General features: G+C 31.7%; 1 protein-coding gene across 8 annotated transcripts in view; it reads left to right on the top strand.

The window, feature by feature from the left end:
* The first annotated feature begins 18,385 nt into the window (after window positions 1-18,385).
* The window catches only part of LOC100214834 (uncharacterized), a 65,913-nt gene continuing 60,104 nt past the window's right edge, over window positions 18,386-24,194 (top strand). For 5 of the 8 annotated variants that reach the window (XR_010638049.1, XM_065795514.1, XM_065795518.1 and 2 more), the window contains exon 1: window positions 18,386-18,734. Coding sequence is in view for 7 of the 8 variants with exons in the window: in XM_065795514.1 (XP_065651586.1) it covers window positions 18,677-18,734 (58 nt within the window). In the remaining variant the exon portion in view is untranslated. The remainder of the gene's footprint in view (window positions 18,735-24,194) is intronic. The other 3 variants (XM_065795517.1, XM_065795516.1, XM_065795515.1) reach the window with 3 other exon arrangements.

The raw sequence follows: 24,194 nt of genomic DNA, 5'->3' as shown, positions 1-24,194 counted from the left end.
TATTTACCCAGGTCCTTTTTTGAGTAAATTTAGCATCCATTTTCTAATAACTTTGTTCTGGAGCATTTAATTAGATCATGTTATAAAAATAAAGATAAAAGAATGTAAAAAACAAACAAAATTAATTATTAATATTAAATTTACTAATTGAAAAGTAATGTTTTCTTTACTTACTTTACATTGCGTATATTTGGAAACTTGCAATTCCTAAAAAGAAAGCTGTAATTAGTGTAAATAACTGTATTATATATAAACTATTGTTGTATTGCGACAGAAGGAACGTTGTGGGTGTGTCATTTATTACATTGTATATAACGTTTATAATGTTTATTATACCCTCGGGGGTATTTGCAAATGTATATATATTGAGTAAAGATATTTACAAAGTGTGTGAGAAAAACAAATATAGAATTAATATTACAAGCTATTTCGGCAATGAGTATAGTGATAAAGTTTGCAGATTTGGTGTCGCAATACGATGGTTCGGGTGAGTTTTCAGAATGGATACAGAAATTGGAACTGGTTGCAAAACTTCAAAAAGTTGACGAGTTGCATGTGGTGCTCCCCTTATTTCTCTCTGGCGGAGCGTTTGCCGTTTATCAAGGTCTTAGTGATGAAATAAAAGAAGACTACAAAGAAGTGAAAAATGCACTGACTACTGCCTTCTCTGCTTCTCCGCTAACAGCATACGAAGAATTCGTAAATCGCCGTCTTAAAGAGAACGAGTCTGTTGACGTATATCTCGCAGAATTAACGAGGCTGAGCAAGCTAATATCAACTCACGTAAGCGAAGAGTGGATAAGGTGCGCATTCATTCTCGGGTTACCTGACGAAGCAAGAAAACAGCTGCAAACCGCATGCTCAATATCAACAATGTCGCTGTACCAGATGGCTGAAAAATCAAGAAGTTTGGTAATTTTACGTCGTAAAGAATCATGTTTCGTTAGTTGCGTGAATCCTGTTGCCATCAGTCCAAGGTAGGTTCCTCAAGGACGCGGAAGAAAGACCGTAACTTGCTACCGTTGCGGCAAGGATGGACATATCAGTCGAAATTGTAGCGAAGAAATTGACAAGAAGAGGTGCTTTGTGTGTGGAATGGACAATCACCTGGCCCTGCACTGCTATAAAAAGTGTACGAACTCAAAAAACGTGGAAGGGAAGCCACCCGTTTTTGTGCGAGCGGCTTCCCACAAAATTTAAAACCGCCAACTCTCTGCGTATATGTTAATGGAAGAAAAATAAAAGCATTGTTGGATACTGGATGCTCCAAATCCATTTTAAGTCGGGAAATTATAAACCAAAAAAAATGTCAAACTCGCAAGAGAAAAGGTTGTTATGATGAATGGAAACTCAATTGAAATAAAACACCAGATTGTTGTTAATCTTTCTATAAATGATACCACCATCGATTTGGAATGCCTGGTGGCAGACATTGTTCCCGAATATCAAATGCTACTTGGTATGGACGCAATACGACTGCTTGGAGGTGTCCAAGTCGGGAGGGACGGCGAAACCATAAACTTCAATGTGGAACAACTAACTATCGGTGCTACTGCTGTTTCTCAAGAAAAAACGAGTGAAGTATCCTCGTCTACTATTCTAAAGCTGATTGATAAAGACTTCGTAGCAGAATTCAAAAATGGCAGTTGGAGCGTGTCTTGGAAATGGCTGATGGAACCACCAACGTTAACTAACAAAATTCCAAACTATCATATCTTTGAGGACGTTAAAAGTGAGTACGCAATGGAAATAAGTGAATGGATAGCTGAAACCATTTGAAGGGAGATGTAATGGCATCATTCCATTGATGGCAGTAACTCAACGAAATAAGTTAAAAATACGTCCGGTGATGGACTACCGGGAGTTGAATCAATTTGTATCCAGTCATACTGCAGATAACGATGTTTGCAGTACCAAACTTCGCAACTGGAGAAAGTTGGGAGAAAATCTTGAGATAATCGACTTAAAGAAAGCGTACCTGCAAATTCGTGTCGACGAAGCATTATGGAAATATCAAGTTGTGGAATATGAAGGGCAGCGTTACTGTCTAACAAGATTGGGTTTTGGTTTAAATGTGGCGCCCAGAATAATGACTAAAATCTTAAAAAAGGTATTATCCTTAGATAAATTTGTCGAGTCTGGGACGGATTCATTTATTGATGATATCATTGTCAATAATAACATAGTGTCAAGTTGCAGAGTTCAAGAACTCTTGAAAAAATATGGCTTGGATTCTAAGTTGCCAGAAAAGCTTGTCGGTGGTCGTGTGCTTGGATTGCGAGTGTACAAACAATGCAACCAAGTCCGTTGGAAACGTGACAACATACCCAAAGTTCCGGAAGAAAAAATGACACGTCGGCAAATCTTTTCTTGGTGCGGACAGCTGACCGGACATTTTCCAATAGCAAATTGGCTGCGCCCTTCGTGCAGCTATCTAAAAAGAGTTTCGAGTAGTTGTGGATGGGACTCTTTGGCGAACGAACGAGTTGTTAAATTAGTAAGCAGTTTGAATGAAAGACTTACAAAAGAAGATCCCGTTCATGGGTCATGGAACGTCAAAAACATTTCTGAAGCAACAGTGTGGTGCGATGCAAGCAGTTTAGCTGTTGGCATAGTTTTGGAAGTGGCCGGGGAAATAGTAGAAGACTGTTCGTAGCTGAGGAAACAAGATGATACGGCTCACATTAATCTTGCAGAGTTAGAAGCCGTGATAAAAGGAATTAATCTAGCAACAAAATGGGGATTCGAATGTATTAACATAAAGTGTGATTCGGCTACTGTTGTCGGTTGGTTGAGATCCTTAATTATCGGTGACAAACCCGTTCGAGTACACGGTCTTGGAGAACCACTTGTCCGTCGCCGGTTGTCATTAATTGAAGACCTTGTGAAGGAGTGCAATATAAAATTAAAACTTTTCCTGGTAAAGTCAGCAGAAAACAAAGCCGATGCTCTTACGAGGGTACCACAGAACTGGCTGCATGCAAACCATTCTGCAATGACAGCAAACATTGTACCGCCTGATGTGAAGTCGTTTCATAATCTTCATCACAATGGAGTCAATCGAACACTTTATTTGATGAAACAAACATATCCGAAGGAGAAAGTTTGCAGAAAAGACGTTGAATCAGTCGTGAAAAGTTGCGAAAGATGTTTATCGGTGGATCCTGCGCCGATTAGATGGGAAGAAGGAAATCTTGAAGTTGGAAAGAGCTGGCATCGTTTGGCTATTGACATAACCCACTAAAAATCAGAGATTTACTTGTCTATTATTGACTGTGGAAAAAGGAGCAAGTTTGCAATTTGGAGAAGGCTACAGAACGAGAAAGAAACAACAGTGTGCTTCCATTTAGAAGAAATATTCCGAAAAAGAGGACCTCCGTGGCAAGTTCTATTTGACAACAGCAAGACTTTTTGCTCAAAACTCGTTGGTGAATTATGCGCAGATTGGGGAGTGTCCATCTTGTTTCGTTGCGCTTACAGGCCATCTGGAAATGGAATTGTTGAACGTCATCATCGCACAATCAAGCGCATGGCAGCCAGAAGTGGCAAAGACCCGTTAAAAATGGTATATTGGTATAACATAGCTCCCAGAAAAAATGGCGAGGAAACATCGCTCCCCTACAAAGCTATATTTTCCTACGAGTGGAAACCACACACAATTTCTGCCAAAACTAACGCGGAAGTTCTCCACAACTATACACAAGGACAAGAAGTATTTGTAAAACCACCTGACTCAAAATGCACGAGCGAATGGAACAGAGGAAGACTGTACATATGTTTTTTTTAATTTAATAACATGGCATGTAATTTAATACATGCCATGTTATTAAATTAAAAAAAACATATGTACAGTCCACATTTTGGATTGTTCACTCTCTTATAGCCTCAATTTTATTTATTTACTAATAAAAAAAAGACATTTATTTATTGAGCCAGGTCAATAATATGGTTGCAACATAAATTTTTACAAAAATAAACTAAAAAAACAGTTGCTATATAAAAAAGATTATGTAGCTAAGAGCCGCAGCCATTTTAAAATCTCTGAAATTTCCATAAGGCTCGTAATCAACCGTGCCTAATTAAAGTTTTTGAGATTTTTGGGTCCTATTAGGTTTGGGGGGGGGGGGGAGGCAAACCTAGCCACGCACTGGCCTACAAAAATTCCTTGATGCGTCGCTAGGCAGTATATTCATTTTTGCTTTATTCATTTATTATAAAAAAGTGCACAGCTTTGGAGCTCTTTAAACTAAATCGCACTTATGCTTGTTTGCACTTATGCTTGCACTTAACACTTATATTATTTTACAACTACTTCGCCCTTACAAAAGATTCACATTTATACTAGATTAGATTTATGCAGATTCACAGATATGAAAATCGCACTTATTAAATGCGAATTCTATAGAATTCTTGTATTATATGACTCCTTCTGCTTGGTATTTTAGTCTTAATGGCGATCAAACGGATTAGACTATTTGATTACATAAAATCATGAACGCAGGTCTATCAGATAGTGGAGGAGGGGGAAAACAGGAGGGGAAATTTAGTGGCTTTAATTTCACTGAATTTAGGGGTCCCATTAAAAAATTGATGATTTTTTTAGGCATGCCTGTGAAAAGGAAAGGTCTTTGATATATATATATATATATATATATATATATATATATATATATATATATATATATATATATATATATATATATATATATATATATATATATATATATATATATATATATATATATATATATGTATATATATGGCCGGCGCGAGTAGGTGTCACGTGGGTGGGTGGGGTGTTCCACTACAGCTTTTGCTGACTGAAAAAAAAATAATAATAATGTCCTTGTTTTTTTGAATTTGCTCATTGCCTTATCGACAGTTGCCGACTGACTGTCTAAATTTACCGACTAACTTGTATGAAAGGTCTGCATTTGCCAACGGGCTTGTCAAAAATGGTCAAATTCGCCGACTAAATGAACGAATAAATCATTGATGGATGGGTGTCACACCTCTTTCCCTCATTTCCTCCCCCCCCTCCCCTTCCCCCATCGCGCTGGACTTATTATTATTCCTAATTTTATAATATTGTTATGATACAATAAAATTAGGAATAATGTTTTTTATTGAAATATCCTTAAATAAGAATGAAGTTCTTAAAATAAGAATGAAGTTCTTAAAACAAGAATCAAGTTCTTAAAATAAGAATAAAGTTCTTAAAACAAGAACAAAATTCTTAAAATAAGAACAAAAATTTTTGACTTAGAATCTTGAGTTTTGCTGTGTACATATTACAATTACAATTTTTGTTTTTCTAATTACATATTACGATTTCTTATTTACATGTTGGGTTTCTCAATTACATTTTTAAATTTCATTTGTATGTCCCAGCAATAATAATGGAGTTGAAAGATCGTTGTGTTATTTGGCAATACACTATTTCAGAAAGTTTGCTATTAAATTGAATCCGTGTCAACATTTACTTTACCAAATTAACTTACATTCTCTTCTGAAACAGCCAAAACCAACTTGTCCAATATGTCGACACGAAATACATACCGAAATACATACAACCGAACAAATTGAAAGAAAACATTACGTTTTATCTTTACAATATCATTATTTTAAACTATATTATTTAGTGTGTATTCTTTCCTTGTAAACATATTTATATTGAGGGTGTTAAATAAAATTATAATACAATATATAAATCATATTTTAATAATAAATTCCCATGGCTACTAGCTCCTTCAAAAAGTGAATTAGGGCACGTTAGTAAAAAAAAATTAAACTTGCAGCAGTGGAAAAGTACCACTGATGTTATAAATTGGTTTTCTAAATTGGTAACAAAAATTAATGCACAATTATACAATTTGATATTAACGATTTTTACCCCTCAATTACAGCAGAAATTTGAAATAAAACAAAAGAACTTTGAAAAATCCACTTAAAGTACAGAGGATACTATTCGTCTAATTAAAATTGATGAAACACTTTACTCTATTTCAATAAAGAGTCGTGGAGGAAAAAAACCATGCGCGAATGCTTTGGAGTCGTCCATAAATTACATCACGCAATTTTCGACCGTTTCTGACTCCCCTCTTCCTCGTCACAAAATCGTAACAATTTAATTACAAATTCCGTAAGTCATCACAAAAAGTCCCGTAGAAATTTGCGAATTTGTAGACTTATATATTTTAAATTCTTAAGCTAAAATAGTTCAATTTTATCAATTAAGCTTGTTTTGCAATGATGGTTTAATACACAGTTTGTAGATTTTTGACCTAACCCCAACGAAAACACCCGGAAAAATACTTTTGAGGGATGATAGTACATACCAATAGGAGTTCATAGCAATAAATCTTAAAATCAGGGATTACCGTCTGTGGGACTTTTTTGCGTTTAAAGTTCTAAATTAAAGTGAAAGTTAGTTTTCTTTATTTTCCGAATTCAATAATTAGTTTTACAAAAAACTTTATAAAACAAAAAATTTTCTACATAAAATTCTAAACAACTCTTATCTTATTCATATTTTCCAAAATTTGATTAGTTTTCCTTGAAAAAACATTTTTCTATAAGTTCGAATATTCTTCTTCAACTTCATTGGGTTTGGCTCGTTTTCACTTGATTCTTTGAAATTTTTGTTCTTTCTTGTTACATTTCCTTTAGTTCTAGAGGAAACTGAAAAAAAAGCTTTGGATTATTCTTTGAAATCATTTTTGATCTAGGTTTTCCCCCAAATTTACGTTTTTTTTTAAGATGCAACTTAGCAATCTAAAGCTATAACTTACCATTGACTTGCTGAGACTAGATTTTTTTGCTATTGTATTCAATGACACAAGAGAGGAGATGCTTGGAATAATCAGGATTCTCTAGATTTCTTTTGTATCTGTCCCAGAAGGGCTTGAAATTTGAGTGAAGAGCCTCAGTTGCTTGTTCGCTGAAAAGTCCTAGTCCCTAATTTTTTCTCTTGATGAACTGAGGAACATAATGAAAGACAGCATGTACTTTGGGAGTAATAGAGACTGGAAGATTAATGAAGCTCTGTTTAAAGCTTTCAACTTTTGCTTCAAAATCAGGATCCAAAGTGGTTCCAAAACAAGATGTAACAACATCTTTGAACAGAGACAAAGTTTGAATAAACCCATCGGCCTGTTTGAAGTGCTTTTGCTCTGCAATTTGCTTCAGGCAATCTAATCTTCTCAGCAGCTTAAGGCAATCATTTCCATTAAAATGGCCCCATAGAATGGTTGAATAGAAAGGTGCAGTGTGGTTGGCCATTGCTTTGCATCTGGCCAAAGATCGCAGAGGTTTTTGAAGAGACGGTTGACCACACCAAGAAGTAGATGAAGCTCCATATGTGGGATGGCTTCCAGCACAAACATGTCATCATGAAAATCAAGCAAGGGCAGATGAACAACATTTTTGAAATCTCTTGACTTGCGAATGTCACCGCCTGATTTCATGAACTCTGCGAATTGCTTCCGAATTTGACCGTTCTGAATTGAAGGTTCTTGGATGGCCACATCTGATGAGGTTTGTGTTCTCTGCCTCACACCAGCAGCAAGGGTGTTTGCTACTATGTGATTGAATTCCACAGAGAATGTTAGCAAGCTTCAAATCACAGGAAATAACCAAAGAGTCTAGCAAAGACTTCTCATGGATTTTGATGAGACCAAAAATCTGCTTGACATTCTGGTAAGTTTCAGGTGTGTCTTGAGAGAGAGCAACAAGCATTTGCTGCTTGACACTTGTTGCTTTGGCTGAAAGTGGAGAAGTTATTTTCATGTTTTTTTGAACAGGACTTTGTGGCTCCAACTCATTCTTTTCCAGTACAATGTGAGTGAAAGTGACCTTCAAAAATGATCCACCTCCACCTATTCCCAGCTTCAAGATGACTGAATCTCCCAAGTTTCTTGAAACTTGTACGTTGACACTGAGGTCAATGAGACTATGGCAGTGCACAACCTCCCTGGTCTGGTTGTCTTCTGACAGGTTCATGCTGCTAATTGTAAAATGGTCTGCTACTTTTTGTCCTGCCTGAGCAAATTTCAGTTGAAAGTTGGGTTCTACCAACCTAAGGGACTGATTTGATTCAAAGTGGAGCCAAGCTTTTTTTTTTGAATGTGAACCATATCCTAAGTAGAAAGCGGGGTTTTGAACAGCTGTTGTGCTACTGATACCCCTCTTCGCAGTGGAATGGCTTTGCCTCCAGCTTGTTGAGTTAGACGAATTGTTCCAATAGGAGATAAATCTTTTGAAGCAATAACTGCTGAAGCTACTAGCTCTGCGCCGTTTCCATCAGCTTCAGCAATTTTTTTCAAATTTTCATGGCGAGTCCCCGGTGTGTAGTTGGGAGGGAGTCCACGACCAATTAATAAAAGACATTTGGTACATCTCTTTTCAACGCTCTGGTTTTCAGGCTTGATTGATTTTTCAGAGGAGTCCTCAAGTTTGTTCAGAGGATGTTGCTCCTTTTCTCTCAGTTTACCTATTTGGCAGATCAAACAATCACAAATAAGTGATGAGCGAGTTGAAGGCTTTTTTGAGATGTTCTGAAAGTTGAAAAGTGTTGGAACTTTTTTCATGGAGCCATCCAATTTTCCAAGTTAAAATCTGCGGTTGATACAAATTCCTAATGGAACTCTGTCATCATTGAAGTCTAAATCAGGTTCAATGAATTGAAGAATCTTTTCCTTTGCTACAACTGTCAGTTCTCTATCACTTTTTTTCATGTACGCAACACATACAGATTTTCTGCATTCATCATGTGTTTTTGATGCATTAGGCATTTTGGTCGTAATGAGTCAAAAGTTAAAGCTTAGTCAAGCTTTTCAAGTGCCATTTCCCAAAACAAAGCGTTGTTTTTCCGTGCGACTAGATGAGATCGTCAAAAAATCGTTTTTCAGTGTGACACGATGGTTGTAAAAGATATTTTTTCAGCGTGACATTATGGTAGACAAAATGCCGATTTTTTGTCTCGAATTTTGAAGGTTAAAAATGCGTTTTTGTGAAAATATGAATGAGATAAGAGTTGTTTAGAATTTTATGTAGAACATTTTTTGTTTTATAAAGTTTTTGTAAAACTAATTATTGAATTCGGAAAATAAAGAAAACTAACTTTCACTCTAATTTAGAACTTTGAAACGCAAAAAAGTCCCACGGACGGTAATCCCTGATTTTAAGATTTATTGCTATGAACTCCTATTGGTATGTACTATCATCCCTCAAAAGGATTTTTCCGGGTGTTTTCGTTGGGGTTAGGTCAAAAATCTACAAATTGTGAATAATAATAAAAAATAAATCAAGGTATCTACTTGACAAATTCAGAAAAATTATAGCAAAAATTTTCAAAAACAATGGCTTCCAAATTGAAATAAATGTTAATTTAAAAACTGTGAATTTTCTTGATGACACTTTTAACCTCTTGAAAAATTCTTATAGCCTTATGAAAAACATAATGATAAATTATGTTTTTCATAAGATTTTCTGATCAAACTTTTGTTTTACCGCAGCTAATTTTATATTTTCAGATCTACGTGTTTTTCACTTTTAAATATCAAGTCTATAACTTATATGTAGAACGCCCTCCCATCCGGCACATTCGAAATTAAAACCTGTATAGACAAGCGTTTGTTACGATCCAGGCGTAATCCAAAACTTGTTAAATTCTTTGGCAGTTTTACTTGAATTTAACAGGTATTTTTTTAGGTTTAAATTCAAACTTACATGTCGCGTGCTTCTAACTGGTTTCACATTCTTTACGGAAATTAAGTATAATATAATACTACGTTTCTGTGATGGTGAAGCCAATAATATTTTGGGTTTTTGGCAAAATAATAATAGTTAATTTCACAGAATAGAAACCGTTTCTGGCACGTGTTATTCTTTTTGCTTTTGGTTTTAAACACACAACCGAAAACAAGCATCAAATCAATTCATCTAATGACGAAAATCAAAGCTCTGATCTTTGCGAATACGTTGGACGGATCAGAGCTTTATCCAAGATATTCATTGATTTAGAAGTACATTTGCAAATATTGCAACTCCGAGCTGATTTGTTGTCACAAATTGCACTAACTGCTTTTCCGTCAGCCGTTGTAAGCTTTAAATCAAAGTTTACTTCAATTTCAACTTCTACTTCCATTTCTACATCAATAACCATTACACTATACTCAAGAAAATCAATTTTTTTTTTATTTTTAGTTTGATTAGTTTGTTTATTATATGATGCGATATTAACTGTTCGGTAATTTAACCAGAAAAATATCAACGGTGTTTATAACATTGAAAATATGTTTCAATGTTATTTTAGGACGGGGGAGGAGGTTATGGATACAAAAATAGACATATATAATTGGGCCAAAAACTGACAAAGGGGAGAGGGGGTCAAAAAATTGAGAAAAATTACTCATATCGTTTATCGACAGTCCCTCAAGATGGCACACAACTGAAAATAAGTATGATTTTTTGGTATTTTAATTCTATAATCATTCCTTCTACATATACAAAAAAAATTAATCTTAAAAACTTCTTCTGTAACTTTTCTCTCGTTTTGTTGCAAATCGTTTTAAAAGTGATTTCAATTTAATTGGAACAAAATTATTTTTAAATGAATAAACAAGGAAATAAAAATAATCGAAATTTATCAAGAAGAAAAATAAAAACGAAAATGGAATGGTGTTGTTGGAAATAAAAAATCATCATCTTCCTCCATCTCATCGTCTTCCCCAAATCAAGCAGCTAGTAGCTGTTCTAGTGAAAGGAAAATCAAACTCAACTATTCGAATAAATTTGATTCTGAAAAAGACAATTTTTTTCTTTATTAACTTTTTAATTCTTAAAGAACTGATAGCTAAAACTGCATGCAACAACTGCTTTAAGCCATTACTTTTAACAGGTATTGATTCCAGTAGAAAAGGATTTGCACACTAGTTAAACAATTCAATTCATCAAAAAAAAATCAATAAATGATAAATTTGATGCAGTAACAGCTAACTCACCATATGATGTTAATGTTCGTGCAATAATAGCTTTTCGAGAAGTAGGCTGTGGTTATGGAGCTATAAAAACATTTTCATCTTGCATGAACTTGAACTGAATGAAAAAACATGAACATGAATAAAAGCATATCTGAAAATGGATTTTAAAAATTAAACAAAACTATTATTTTAGCTTATAAAAATGCTGCAGGGAAAAGTATGTTATTGGCGGTTAAAGACTTTAAAAAAGTTGACATTGCTCAGGATATACCATGAATAAGAGTTTCAATTGATGGTACATAGAAGAAATGCTGTCACATATATTGCACGGTGTAGTTACAGCAATTTCTGGTGATAAATGCATTGGTATTGAAGCTTTGTCTAAATACTGCATGGGCTGTAAAATGAGAAATAGTAAAAAAGGAACTCCAGAATATCAGTGTGGGATAATTGATCATCAATGTGAAATAAATCACAAATTTTAATCTGGAAGTATGGAGTCTGCAAGAGCAGTGACAATTTTTAAACGCTCTGTTAAAAAAATAATCTAATTTATAAAGAGTTTCTTGGTGACGGAGGCATTTCTTCCTTTAATGATGTTAAAAACTCAAACCCTTACCAGGATTTTGACATCACTCCGATAAAACTTGAATGCGTAGCTCATGTGCAAAAAAGGTTAGGTTCATGACTTAGAAATTTAGTCAAAGCACACAAACGCACTAAAACTCCTTTATCAAGTAAAGGTAACCTAACAGAAGAATGTATAAATTCTATGCAAAACTATTATGGCATGGCAATTCGTCAACAACTTGTGTGCTATGAAAAAGGCAGTTTATGCTATTTTATTTCATTTCACCAATTTTAAAAACCAGCAAATGCAATATCAGTTTTGCCCGAGAGGATTGACAAGTTATGACTAAAATAAAAATTAAAAAAAAAAAAAAAGTTAGTGCAAATATTAGGCTCTTAATAAAAATTATAAATCAAAATCATGTAAACCTATCAGGACTAAAAATCTTATTTTACCAATCATTAAGGATCTTCAGGCTGATGATCTTCTAATTAAATGTTTGCATTGAACAAAACAAAATGCCAATGAAGCATTAAATTTAATTATATGATCTTGCGTAACAAAGCACACATTTATTAGTAAGTCTATAATTGAAATGGGAACATACTCAGCAGTGCCGCATCATAATGATGGTGCTAATGGTGTAATAGAAGTTTAAAAGTACTTTGGCTTGAATGGAGTTGTTACATCAGCCTCATCAAGTGAAATTGACAAAACCAGAATTCGACTTTTGAAGACAAAGTCAATGGATAAAAGTAAAATTCAGAGAAAAAAACTAAGAGCAGTTAAGTAAAAGTAAGAGCAAAAAGGTTTTGTAGATGATCAACAAATAAAAGAAACAAATGATAGTTACATCCCTGGTGGATTTTGATAATTATCATATTCTTATTATATATTTTTTTCTTATTTTTGCTTTTTTGGCAATATGTATTTTTTTAAACTTTGAAATACGTTTTCTCATTAACGAAACTTATTTACATATTAAAATTTTCAGAATTTGTTTATTATAATATAATACTTAGTTTGACCCTCAGAATTTTAATGAAAATTTATAGAAAGTGAAGTATTGGTGTTTAAAGTGCTGGTTTTATTGATGTTTCATATATATATTGCGTGATTTTGTTAAAAATGCAATATTTTGTAAAATAATTTTAATCTCAAAAAATACCACGGTCAAACAGGGTGAAATATGGCTAGGTAACTATGTTCAAAATTTTAGTTCGAGTTGTTGAGGCAAAACCAAGTTATTAGGTTTTGAAGATTTATTAAAAACACGTGTTTTACAACACATTTTTGGCCATTATGAAAATTTTAAAAAATAGCTGCTTTTTATTTTATTTTAATATAAATATATTCTCATCAAAAAAAAAAAAAATATTTTTGATTATTTAAAAAAAAACTTGTTTTCAGTTGTGTGCCACCCTATAGAACCTTTATAAATCTTCCTAAACATCATTAATACCATTTTTAAGAGAGCGGCATTTGGTTGGAATTAAGTACTTAAATATTTGATATTTTTTTTCAACATCTTCGTTTTCAACAGGCTGCAAGCAATCACTATTAGAGTTTGAAGTTACTGGAAGAGAAAAAATGAAATTTATGGAGCAAGATAACGATTGACGGACGACTTAAAGGTTTGCAAATTAAATGATTTTTTGTTGTTGTTGTTGTTGTTGTTGTTGTTGTTATTTAGGTGCCCCAAGAAGACCTAATGGTCTTGTCACAGAGCACCACGATAGTGCATTTAACCAGGAAGTTCACGCCTCCTTCCTTGCCGTGACGCGAAAATATGTCCAAAGCTCGTTTCAAACCTAGATCTCCTGCTCTTAAAGAAAGCTCTCTAACCACTGCACCACGGCTCCACATCAGGAAAGCAAGACACAGAAAGCGATTTCCAAAAAACCAATGCTCGAGGAAAAAAATAGATGAATAAGAGTTTTTAGAGCACATTGAAACAGTCACAGTAAATGGATGAGATTTAATTAAATGACGAGTAACAAGAAAATAAATTTTAGTAGATGACACAAGAGACTAGCTCATTAGAGCAGTGCCCATTATAACAATTGCAAAAAAAAGAAAAAGAAGCAACATTACGACAATGTTATAATGGTTGGAGGTTGGCTGCAAGACCAGGACCAACTATGTTTACAATGCATTTTTGCAACTTGTTTAAAAGAGAATGGGCATTATTGGAAGATCCGCCCCAGATATGGCAATAGTATTCCATACAAGGACGGATTTGAGATTTATAGAAATAAAGAAAAGAATCCAGAGTAAGAAAGTGTCGAGCACGATAAAGCAACCTGAGCAGATGCTAATTCTGCAACGGATTTGATATATGGTTTTTAAGAAAGATCAAAAGTAAGAGTTAATACTAGAAGATGAAGGGTAAATTACCGTTCATAAATAAAGGAATATCTAAATTATTGCGATAACGATTGACTGAAAAAAATTGAGTTTTCATCTGAATTAAAGTTCACAAGCCACAGTGAGCCCCATGCTGTAGCAGAAGTGAGATCCTTTTCAAGCTCAGATGCCCCCTCCAAGCAATCAGAGAGTGTTGGCTTCTTATTAGGACAAAAATAAATGGAAGTATGATTAGCGAATAATGCTACCTTAGTTGTTGCAATTTCTAGGAGATCGTTAATGTAAATTAAAAAGAGTAGAGGGCCAAGGATAAAACCTTGAGGAACCCCTGAAGAGACTGGATATGAAGAATAGTGGTTTCCATTGAGAATAACTTTTATACTACATTGGTAAGGAAGGATTAAATAATCTTAAAGATGTTACCTAATACACTGTAAAAAGAAAGGTTATGAAGAAAAACAGCATGCCAAACGTTATCAAAAGCTTTAGAAATGTCAAAAGCAATAGCCTCAAACTCTCCACCTTTATCTAATGCACAATAAAAACCATCGGTTATTACTGTTAGCAGATCAGCTGTAGAACGAGAAGATCCAAATCCATATTGATGATCAAAAAATAAGTAATTGAATTCAAGATAAGAGATTAAGCGTTTGTTAATTAAAGACTCATAAACCTTGCTTATGATAGAAAGAAGACTAATGGAACGTTAGTTAGACGAGTCAGATTGCTCTCCAGAATTTTTGAAAATAGGGATAACAGATGCTGCTTTCCACCAGGGATGCTGCTTTCCACCAGGCTGGAAAACAAGACTCTGATAAGCACTTATTAAATAGTTTTGAAAGTATAGACGACAGCTCCGGAGAACACTTCTGCAAGGCTATAACAGGTATGTTGTCCAGACCACAAGCTGTAGAAGTGTCTTAACCGGAAATCACTTTAAATACAGAAGCTGAGGTGATACAAATGTTATGCAATGGATCAACCTGTTTGTCGGTAATATCAGGTAGAACGTAACTAGTGGAATTGAGAGATGATACTGATGAAAAGTTTTTATCAAACAATTCAGCTTTATCTTTAGGTGAAGTGCCAAATTCTGAGCCATGCAAAAGAGGTGGAATAATAGGTTTGCCCTTATTATTGATACTGTTAGAGATTCTCCGGTAGTCAAGAGCTTAATTTTTGAGATAAAATACAACATTTCATGGCCTGAAAATAGCGGCCTTTGAACCCACAAAGTTATGTAAGAAGCACGATTAGAAAGTTATGTAAGCAGGAAGACGAAAGATTTCTACCCAAAGGCCATCACAAAGAAAATCACTCAAAGAGTCCCAGTCAGTTTAAGGTAGTTGTAAGAGTGACAATTATCAGAAATATAACTAGGATCAAAAACAAGACATAAGTCGAGTAGAGAAGGTAAATGATTCGGGCGAAATAATGAAAGCGAGTAGGAAAGTTGACTATTTGAGTTAGAGATTGATAAAGGCAAAGGTTGCGGGCTTTAACGACTGAAGAGTCATAGATACTAGAGCCAAGCCATTCAGTGTGATGAGCATTAAAGCCACCAACAACAACGATATTGGTTGATGGATAAAGAGAGAGGGCTTGGTCAATTTGATCAAAAATAACATCAAAAAGAGTGCAGTCTTGAGATGCAAGAGAGCAATATAGAACAAATGGAAAGGCGATAGAGTGAAGTGGTGCTAAACGAAAGCACATGAAAGAATAGTCTGTGAATTCAAACCTAGTTTCCTGATAGATAAGTGAATTCTTACGAACGTTAATGCCCAGGCCAAGCATGTGACTATTGGAGACTTTACAAATTAAAGGAAGATAACCATCAACACTAACATCACAAGAGGAGACAGCCAAACTCAAACTAGTCTCACAAAAAGCAAGTAGGTATGGTGAACTTTGCAAGAGATAAGACTCACTAGAAAAAAAGTTACTACGAAGGTTACGAATATTAGTGAATGATAAATTTAGAGAACTTGGTGATGACAATGTTGTTTTGTGTTTTATAGGATTTGGTACTTTAGTACATTTTCAGCACATTTTTAAATTTCTTAAAGAACTTGACTCAACGCATAGATAGTACTCAGTACACTTTTTAATAGCCCAAGCATTTGCCTCAATATTACTAATAAATCCTAAGTTGTAACAAAGAGCTCCAAATGTGGCCTCGACAATGCACATCAAAAGTACGAACAGGGACACCATCCATGCGTAACATGGTACTGTTAGTACTATGATATTTTACAGTTGTTGATGGAATCAGCCTCTCCGAGAGCTACCACAGAGGTCGGGAAATCTGACTACCAGCCGGACTTAGAACCATAAAACTGAGTTTTAGAGCTGTACCCTCATTAGGAGATTATGGAATGAGTTGCCTAATCATAAAAACAGAGACACAAGCAAAACCCATGTATTAAGTCAAGAAGATCCAGCATTCAACATTTTAAACTAAAAACAATGTATTATAAATACATCTGCGCCAGCCTAGTATATAAAGAATGGGTACGGGGCTGGTCAACAGATAGAATCTGTTTACCCCTTTAGTCTTTGCCTAGAAGGCCCTCTACAAGACAGTAGCCGGTTGCGTTTAACATCTGCCCAAGATGAGTGTTTTAATCGAGACACCGCCTCTTGCCCATACACAACCAAGAGACCCAAATCACGGTGTGTTTTAATTCGAAGTTGGCTTCTCCTATCTTTTGCCTTAAAAAGTGTATCCTACTAGAGAGCAGGACATGAAGCAGGTTGCACTGGGTTACATGTTACTAGTAGCGAGATAACCTGACCTGACCTTTTTCAAATTTTCCAATAACGAAACATTAATATAGTAAAAAATTATTTATTATAAATAAATAACGGTTATGGGAAGGTTGCATAAGTTGAGTCTTATTTTTCGTAGCCGGTTGAGTATTGTTTTCGTAGTCTAAATATTATTATGTTTATATTTATTTTTGCAGATTATCATAATTTAGACTTTCTTTATAAAGAATATAAATGAATAGTTCATTAAAAAAAAAGTTTTAATACTAAAAATTGCGATATTTTTAACATACCCAATCATCTTTTCTTCGGAAACCCTGTTTACTAAGATGAGCTTTTTAATGAAACTCAAAAAAAAATTCAAAATAGCAAAAGAATAGTCACAAAAAAAAAAAAATTAAATAAAATTGCGTCTTTAAGGACTATACAAAGTTAAATGTAATTATATCAACCATAAAAAAAAAACAAATATGCATCTTTCCTATCACTAAAAAAGTTTGCAATAATATTTTTTGGAAAAACTTTTGCTCTTGAAATACCAAAACAAGGCTCCGTAGATAATAACTTTAAAAAAACGCGCTTTTCTTAATAAAAAGCTGCATCTCATCTTGAGCGTCTCAAAACGTATCATCTTAAGCAACTTCACCAAGTGCTATCATAATTTAAATAACATGACAACAGCTTAATTTTCAATTTTTGACTAAAAAATATATCATAAAGGATACATAGGTCGCAGCTGTTTTTTTGGTACAATAACCGTGATTTAGTAATCACGGTTAGTGTACCAATTAATTAAGTTTATTACAAATATATAACTAAAACATATATCTTTTATAGCACGAAGTTAATATGTTTATTAAAACAAAAATAGTTTGAAGCTTTTTTATTTCAAAAAAGTTATGTAGATTTTGAGGAAAACCATTTTCGAAAAAAAAAATTAATAAAAATTTGACGTTTTTTTTTGCCATTATGAATGGTTCAAGTGAGCTTGCCATATCTGGTGATTAAATGGATACATTTTTGAGCAGAGTATAGGACCTATGTTTCAAAAATAAAATAAAAAAAAAAACTTTCGAAAAATTGACTGTTGTGAGACTTTTTGCCCCGGAAAAAAACGCCTTGTAGTAATAGTGTTAAAAATTTCAATTTTCAAATTTTATATTTTACTCTTTAAAATAATAGGAACTATAAAACCAAATTTAAAAGGAGAGCATTTTTAAATGTTTTATAAAGTAAATGGTTACTATTGTGTCTATTTACTCATTCGTTAAAGTTACTGACAAAAATCATTCAAGCATGTCTGTTTTAATTTTATTTTAAATTGGTGCTATTCAGGGGGTTGTTTATTTAATCTTTTGTTCATTTAATTTTTTTTAAAATTGTTTAAAATGCCTAAAATAAAATTAATTAAATACAAATATGTAATGTAGTAAAGTAAAAATAAAATTTAAATTTAAAAAATGAATAATAAAAAAAAAATAGTTTTAATGAAATAAACAAACCCCCTCACAATACTTAAAAATTTTAATTAGATATTTCAAATGCACACTAATTTAATTAAAGTTAATTGAAATGACAACAAAAAGAAAAATTTAATAAAAATTAAAAAATAAAGTTCTTATTAAAATTATAATAACTGAATTTATCCAGTAAAATAAAAAAAAATTAAGTATTAAAGTCCTTGTACAACATTGTTTACAATTTTTAGGTTCTAAAAGCGTTTACAGCGATGACTTCAGTATGCAGTTAGCATTTTTCAAATGAATGAACTATTCAATTCTGCCGCGTTTGTTACTTAGAAAATTTTGCAGATAAAATAATAGAAAATGCAAAAATTAACTAACTAAAAAATCAACGTTTATGAAGCGAAAATCAAAAAAAAAAGAGGAATAGCATTTATTACTTATTTAGTAATCGTTCAAATGTGAGTGTTTATTTATGAACCCACAGAACGAGATTAAAGTTTTGCAATGAATTTTTATCTATGAAGTTTTGGCATATACTAACTGCAATAATAGTATCACTATGGAACTTTATTCAAGGTAGGTCTTTAATGAAAGCATCTCAAAACATTTTGGTAATGTAACACTTGAACGAATTACACTTTCATTTAGAGCGTTTGTTTGCTTGTTAACTTAAGTTACTGCTAATCATATTTCCGCATGAATGTTTTTAAAAATAAAAATTAAAGTCTTTTTAAAATAATAATTACTGCGAGAGTGAGTTCCATCCAAAACAACGGATAGAAAATGTGGTCTCATTAAAATTTACCGCATTATTACATCACTTATCTAATCTAAAAAAGATTTTCAAAAAACGTTGTTCAAGGAGTCGCACTAAATCAGCCGGAAAATATATATTTTTTAAAACAAGACGTGATAGTCGCGTATTTTTATATTAATATCCGTCATTATTACAGTCCAATATTTTTGGAATGACGTTCTAATTCCTTAAAATGACCTATGAAAAAGTTCGTACTTAATATTCAAATAAAACAGCGACGGGTTCTAAGGATGTTATTTAATTAAAAAAATATTTTGATATAAGACTGAAATTTATGATTTTTCTTTGGCGCATGATTCATAATAATGATAATAATAACAATAATAATAAAAGTAATAATAGTAATAATAGTTATAATGACAATAATAACAAATAATAATAATAATAATATAAATAATAATAATAATATAATAAAAATAATAATAAAATACTGTTGAAATTTAACTTCATGTTAATTTTTTTATAGACAAAACAAAAAAGATAAATATACTTGATTAATTCTAATTGAGCTTTAAATAAGTTAAGATTTTTATTTTCTATTTTTTTTAATCGGTAATTTGTTTTTGATTTTGACTGTTTAATTTGTAAAAAAAAAATTTCGCAATTTCCAGTATTTTCCATTGTTTTTTATCAAAAAATAGGTAATTTGTTAATATTATTATTTTAAATATAGGTTTGTGACTTCTTGCCTAGTAAGTATATAACCTTTCTAGTAGATATATGACTTATTGTCTGGTAGGTATTTGACTTATTGTCTGATATTTCGCTATATCACTATATGGTTTTGTTTATGTAATCTTTATAAATTTTGACTTAGAAAGTTACAACTTAAAGAGTTCAAATTGATGTTTATAAAATTTTCCAGATTGCTTTTCTTAGGCATCATCGTATATATATACCTAAAGAATAAATTTGAGTTTCTAAATGTGCAAAAATATAATATTTCAAAAATAGTCTAGAGTAATGAAAAAATATAAAAATAGTTTTTGATTTAATTGCTCTCTATGAAATTAATGAAAGGCATTAGTAATTCTATATTCCTTACAATGCTCTACGGTGAAGTTTAAAAAATGCTTAAAAAATTAATTGCTACTAAAGCTGTTAAAGGGTCGGGTCTAAACACAGACCAAACCTAACCCGTTTGAACTGGGTTTTTTTTATTATGGACCCGAAACCCGCCAGACGAAGTTTCGTTAACCAAACGGGTCAGTTATGGGTCTTATAATTCCAGACCCGTTACACCCAGAATCGACCAAAAATTTCTTAACCAATGCGGCTCAGAACTTTTAAATTATTTATTATTAAACATAAATGCTAATAAAAACACACGATACTTTCAATGGTTAGAGCCTTAAAATCAAGTGGTCCTTGATTCGATTCCTGCTCTGAACATTTTTCCAACAATATTAAGAAAAGCGGCGTGAAAATTCTAAATGAGTATTCTTTTACGATGTTCAGTGACAAGACCTTAGTAAAAAAAGGTTTTATAGGTTGTTTTTAACAATCAAATAAAAGCTACAATTTATTAGAAAGCACACAGTGCATCATTGTTTGTAATGCCTCAGATTGGATTACTTGTGATGCCTCCACATGGTCAACGCCAACGTGAAGGACGGGAAGGGGCAGCCCCTTCCCCCACACACTTTTTTTCAAAAAGACCATTAAAAATTCTTTTTTTCCAGAAGTTATTAGATATAGAGGACTTTTTTAACAAGTTGAAGATTGTGCGCCCCACTTCGAAATCCGTGTCATTGGCCTGCCCCAAATAATCTGTCGGATACTTACTTCTTGTTGTATTTTTTATTACTAACTTCTTTAGTTTTTAGGCATTTTTTAAAATTTTATTGAAAGCTAAGAAAAACTACTTCAATTACACTTGTTTGCGGCCATGATGACGCACACACTTCCCAGAAAACTCTCCATGCTTGGTCTAAGCATGGCCCATTATCGGTGCCATAACTGGCCCAACATCGGCAAATAAGTATGGGCTATGCCAAGTGTTGCATGGTCTATGCATGGCCCATGCATTAACGGTTAAACGCTGCTTTTCAGCCAGCGTTTAACCGTTGCTTTGGCATTGCTCATTTTAATGTTACTTTATTTCATTTTGTTTGTTCTTTACATAAAAAATGGTTAAAGCTTGACCATCATTTTTATTCGAAGATGCAAACGTTAATATTTTATTCGATTATGCAAACGTTTAATATTTCTTGATCTCCAAATATTTTTCTACTGTCAGAATGCATTTGCTAAATTTAAAATAAGGCATTTGAATAGTTCATCACTTTACTTTTAATAATGAAAGAATATCAAAGTATTTACACTTACATTTAAAAAACTAGTTCCACTCACAATATAATGCGTTATATTTTACAATGTTGCCACTTGTTTACACAAGCATGCAGCTTTTTATGCCAATAAAAATGATTCAATAAACTAATTAATTATGGTAATGAAGATTATAATAGTGATAACGATGATGCGATATATATATATATATATATATATATATATATATATATATATATATATATATATATATATATATATATATATATATATATATATATATATACATATCGATGGGTTAATTCTAAAAAATTACCCATTTTAGACAGTTGTATGAAAAGTGATTTTAAAAGTTTAAATTCTTATACACAAATTCAAATATTTAAAAACATATTATAGTTGTTGTTTTATTGTATTGCATCTCCTTCATTCCCTATAACTTGGTAGACGGTAGAGGGCGCAGAGATCAACATTTCAAAATTCATAACTCAATATAGCCTAAACTTAGACATGTATTGATTTAGAACTAACCCATCGATTTATATATATATATATATATATATATATATATATATATATATATATATATATATATATATATATATATATATATATAAATGTATATATATATATATATATATATATATATATATATATATATATATATATATATATATATATATATATATATATATGTATATATATATATATATATGTATATATATATATATATATATATATATATATATATATATATATATATATATATATATATATATATATATATATACTTAAACAATTTTAAAATGTATTCTACAAAGTAGAGTGCTCAATGTTCTTAAAAGAACAGAGCAATTATAAATTAGTAGAAAATCACTTAACGAAAATTATTCTCATTTAACACTGTGTTTTCACACATTTATGGAGTTTGCTAACATTATGATAAAAAGAATTCTTTGTAAATGATTGCTTTTTTAGAAAAATATTTTTTAAAAGGGAGACTTAATATAACTATTATTTGAGCTCATATATTTTTATAGTTTTTTAGGAGAAACTTATTTTCTCCTAAAAAACTATAAAAAAAACATTCTTGGTTTGCATGTGTAATTATTTCAAATTTCTCTTGTAGGCATAGTATACATTTTTTGGAAATATTGTTATATGCAGGCGCTGTTTTAAGTATGAACCAATTCAGTATAAAATTATTAATATTTTTATCTTTTAATTCCCATATATATTTTGGCAGTATGGTGTTATTTGAATTACAATTACAATTTTATGTAGTTTCCTCATTTAGGATTTCTTTTTTGTTTCACAAAGCATTGTTGTGACCTTTTATAATTCTTTTCATATTTTTTGTGCAACTGTAGCTATCTTTAATTGTATTTCGATTAAAAATTTTATATAATTTATTAGATTATTGTAAACAAAAAAACAATTAAAAAACTATAAAAATAAATGAGCTCAAATATTAGTTTTATTAAGCCCTCTTTTAAAAAATATTTTTCTAAAAAAGCAATCATTTCCAAACAATTCTTTTTATAATAGTGTGAGCAAACTCTACAAATGTGTGAAAATTTACAGTAGTTAAGACATTTGCATCTTCCTATAATTTAATTTTTGGTATAAATTGAAGTTTTATTAATTTGATCATTCATTTCTGATGAGTCTTTGTTGATGAAACACAGTTTTAAATGAGAAAAATTTTCGTTAAGTGATTTTCTACTAATTTATATATATATATATATATATATATATATATATATATATATATATATATATATATATATATATATATATATATATATATATATATATATATATATATATATATATATATATATATATGTATATATATATAGAATAATTAGTAAATTTTATAAAGTAAATATGGAAAGTTTGTTATAAAAGTATGATACAAATAAACGGAGATTTTTCAAATTGAATCCTGGAATCACTTATCACTTAGAAGTTTAGCTTAGTTTTCAATAGTTGTAGAAATGTTGTTCAGCAGTTGTGAGATTTTCTCGTACAATAATTGTAGCAGAAATTGATTGATTTCTTTTTCCTCATCAATTGTTTTACGACATAAATTTTTATTGCACAACCGAGTTCTACTTACGCTACTTACTACTAACTTAAATTAGAAAATAAAACAAAATTATTGGGAATCAAGCTTTTATAATAGAAAAGAGTAAGTTGCACAACTTAACGTCTCTGTTGAACAATAAAATTTATGATGCAAAAGAATCGTTGCGGAAATAAAAACAATTTGATTTTTGCAGTAATTCATGAACCACAAAATCGCTCAATATTTCTACGACTATCTTAAGAGAATTTTTGCAAAAATGGTCAAATGTTTATGCGGACTGTGATGAGACGTAACGTGGTTGACAAGTATAAAGCTCAGTCATTTTTTTCGGTTAATTGAAAACAAAAAAACAATTGTCCAATGAGTGGAAGTTGTTTATCAAAAAATGTGATATATAAATTTGTCGCTTCCTCTAAGAATGTACCTGATAAACAATATATTGGCATAACAGAGGGTGAATGGAAAAAACTTTTGCCAATCATAAGCAATCTTTTAGAAATATAAAAAGTATTCTAAAGACACTGCTGTCAAAATATATATGGGAATTAAAAGATAAAAATATTGATGATTTTATTCTAAATTGGTTCATACTTAAAACAGCGCCTGCATATAACAATATTTCCAAAAAATTTATTCCATACCTCTAAGAAAAATTTGAAATGATTACACAAGCAAACCAAGAATGTTTATTAAACAAAAAATCGTAATTAATTTCTAAATGCAGACACGAAAATAAGTTTCTCCTAAAAAACTATGAAAATAAATGAGCTCAAATAATAGTTACATTAAGCCCCCCTTTTAAAAAATATTTTTCTAAAAAAGCAGTTATGTTTTCTTC

The sequence above is a fragment of the Hydra vulgaris genome, chromosome 04, assembly GCF_038396675.1.
Source record: "Hydra vulgaris chromosome 04, alternate assembly HydraT2T_AEP".
In the NCBI taxonomy this organism is placed as follows: domain Eukaryota; kingdom Metazoa; phylum Cnidaria; class Hydrozoa; order Anthoathecata; family Hydridae; genus Hydra; species Hydra vulgaris.
This window is presented reverse-complemented; position numbering and strand designations above follow the sequence as displayed.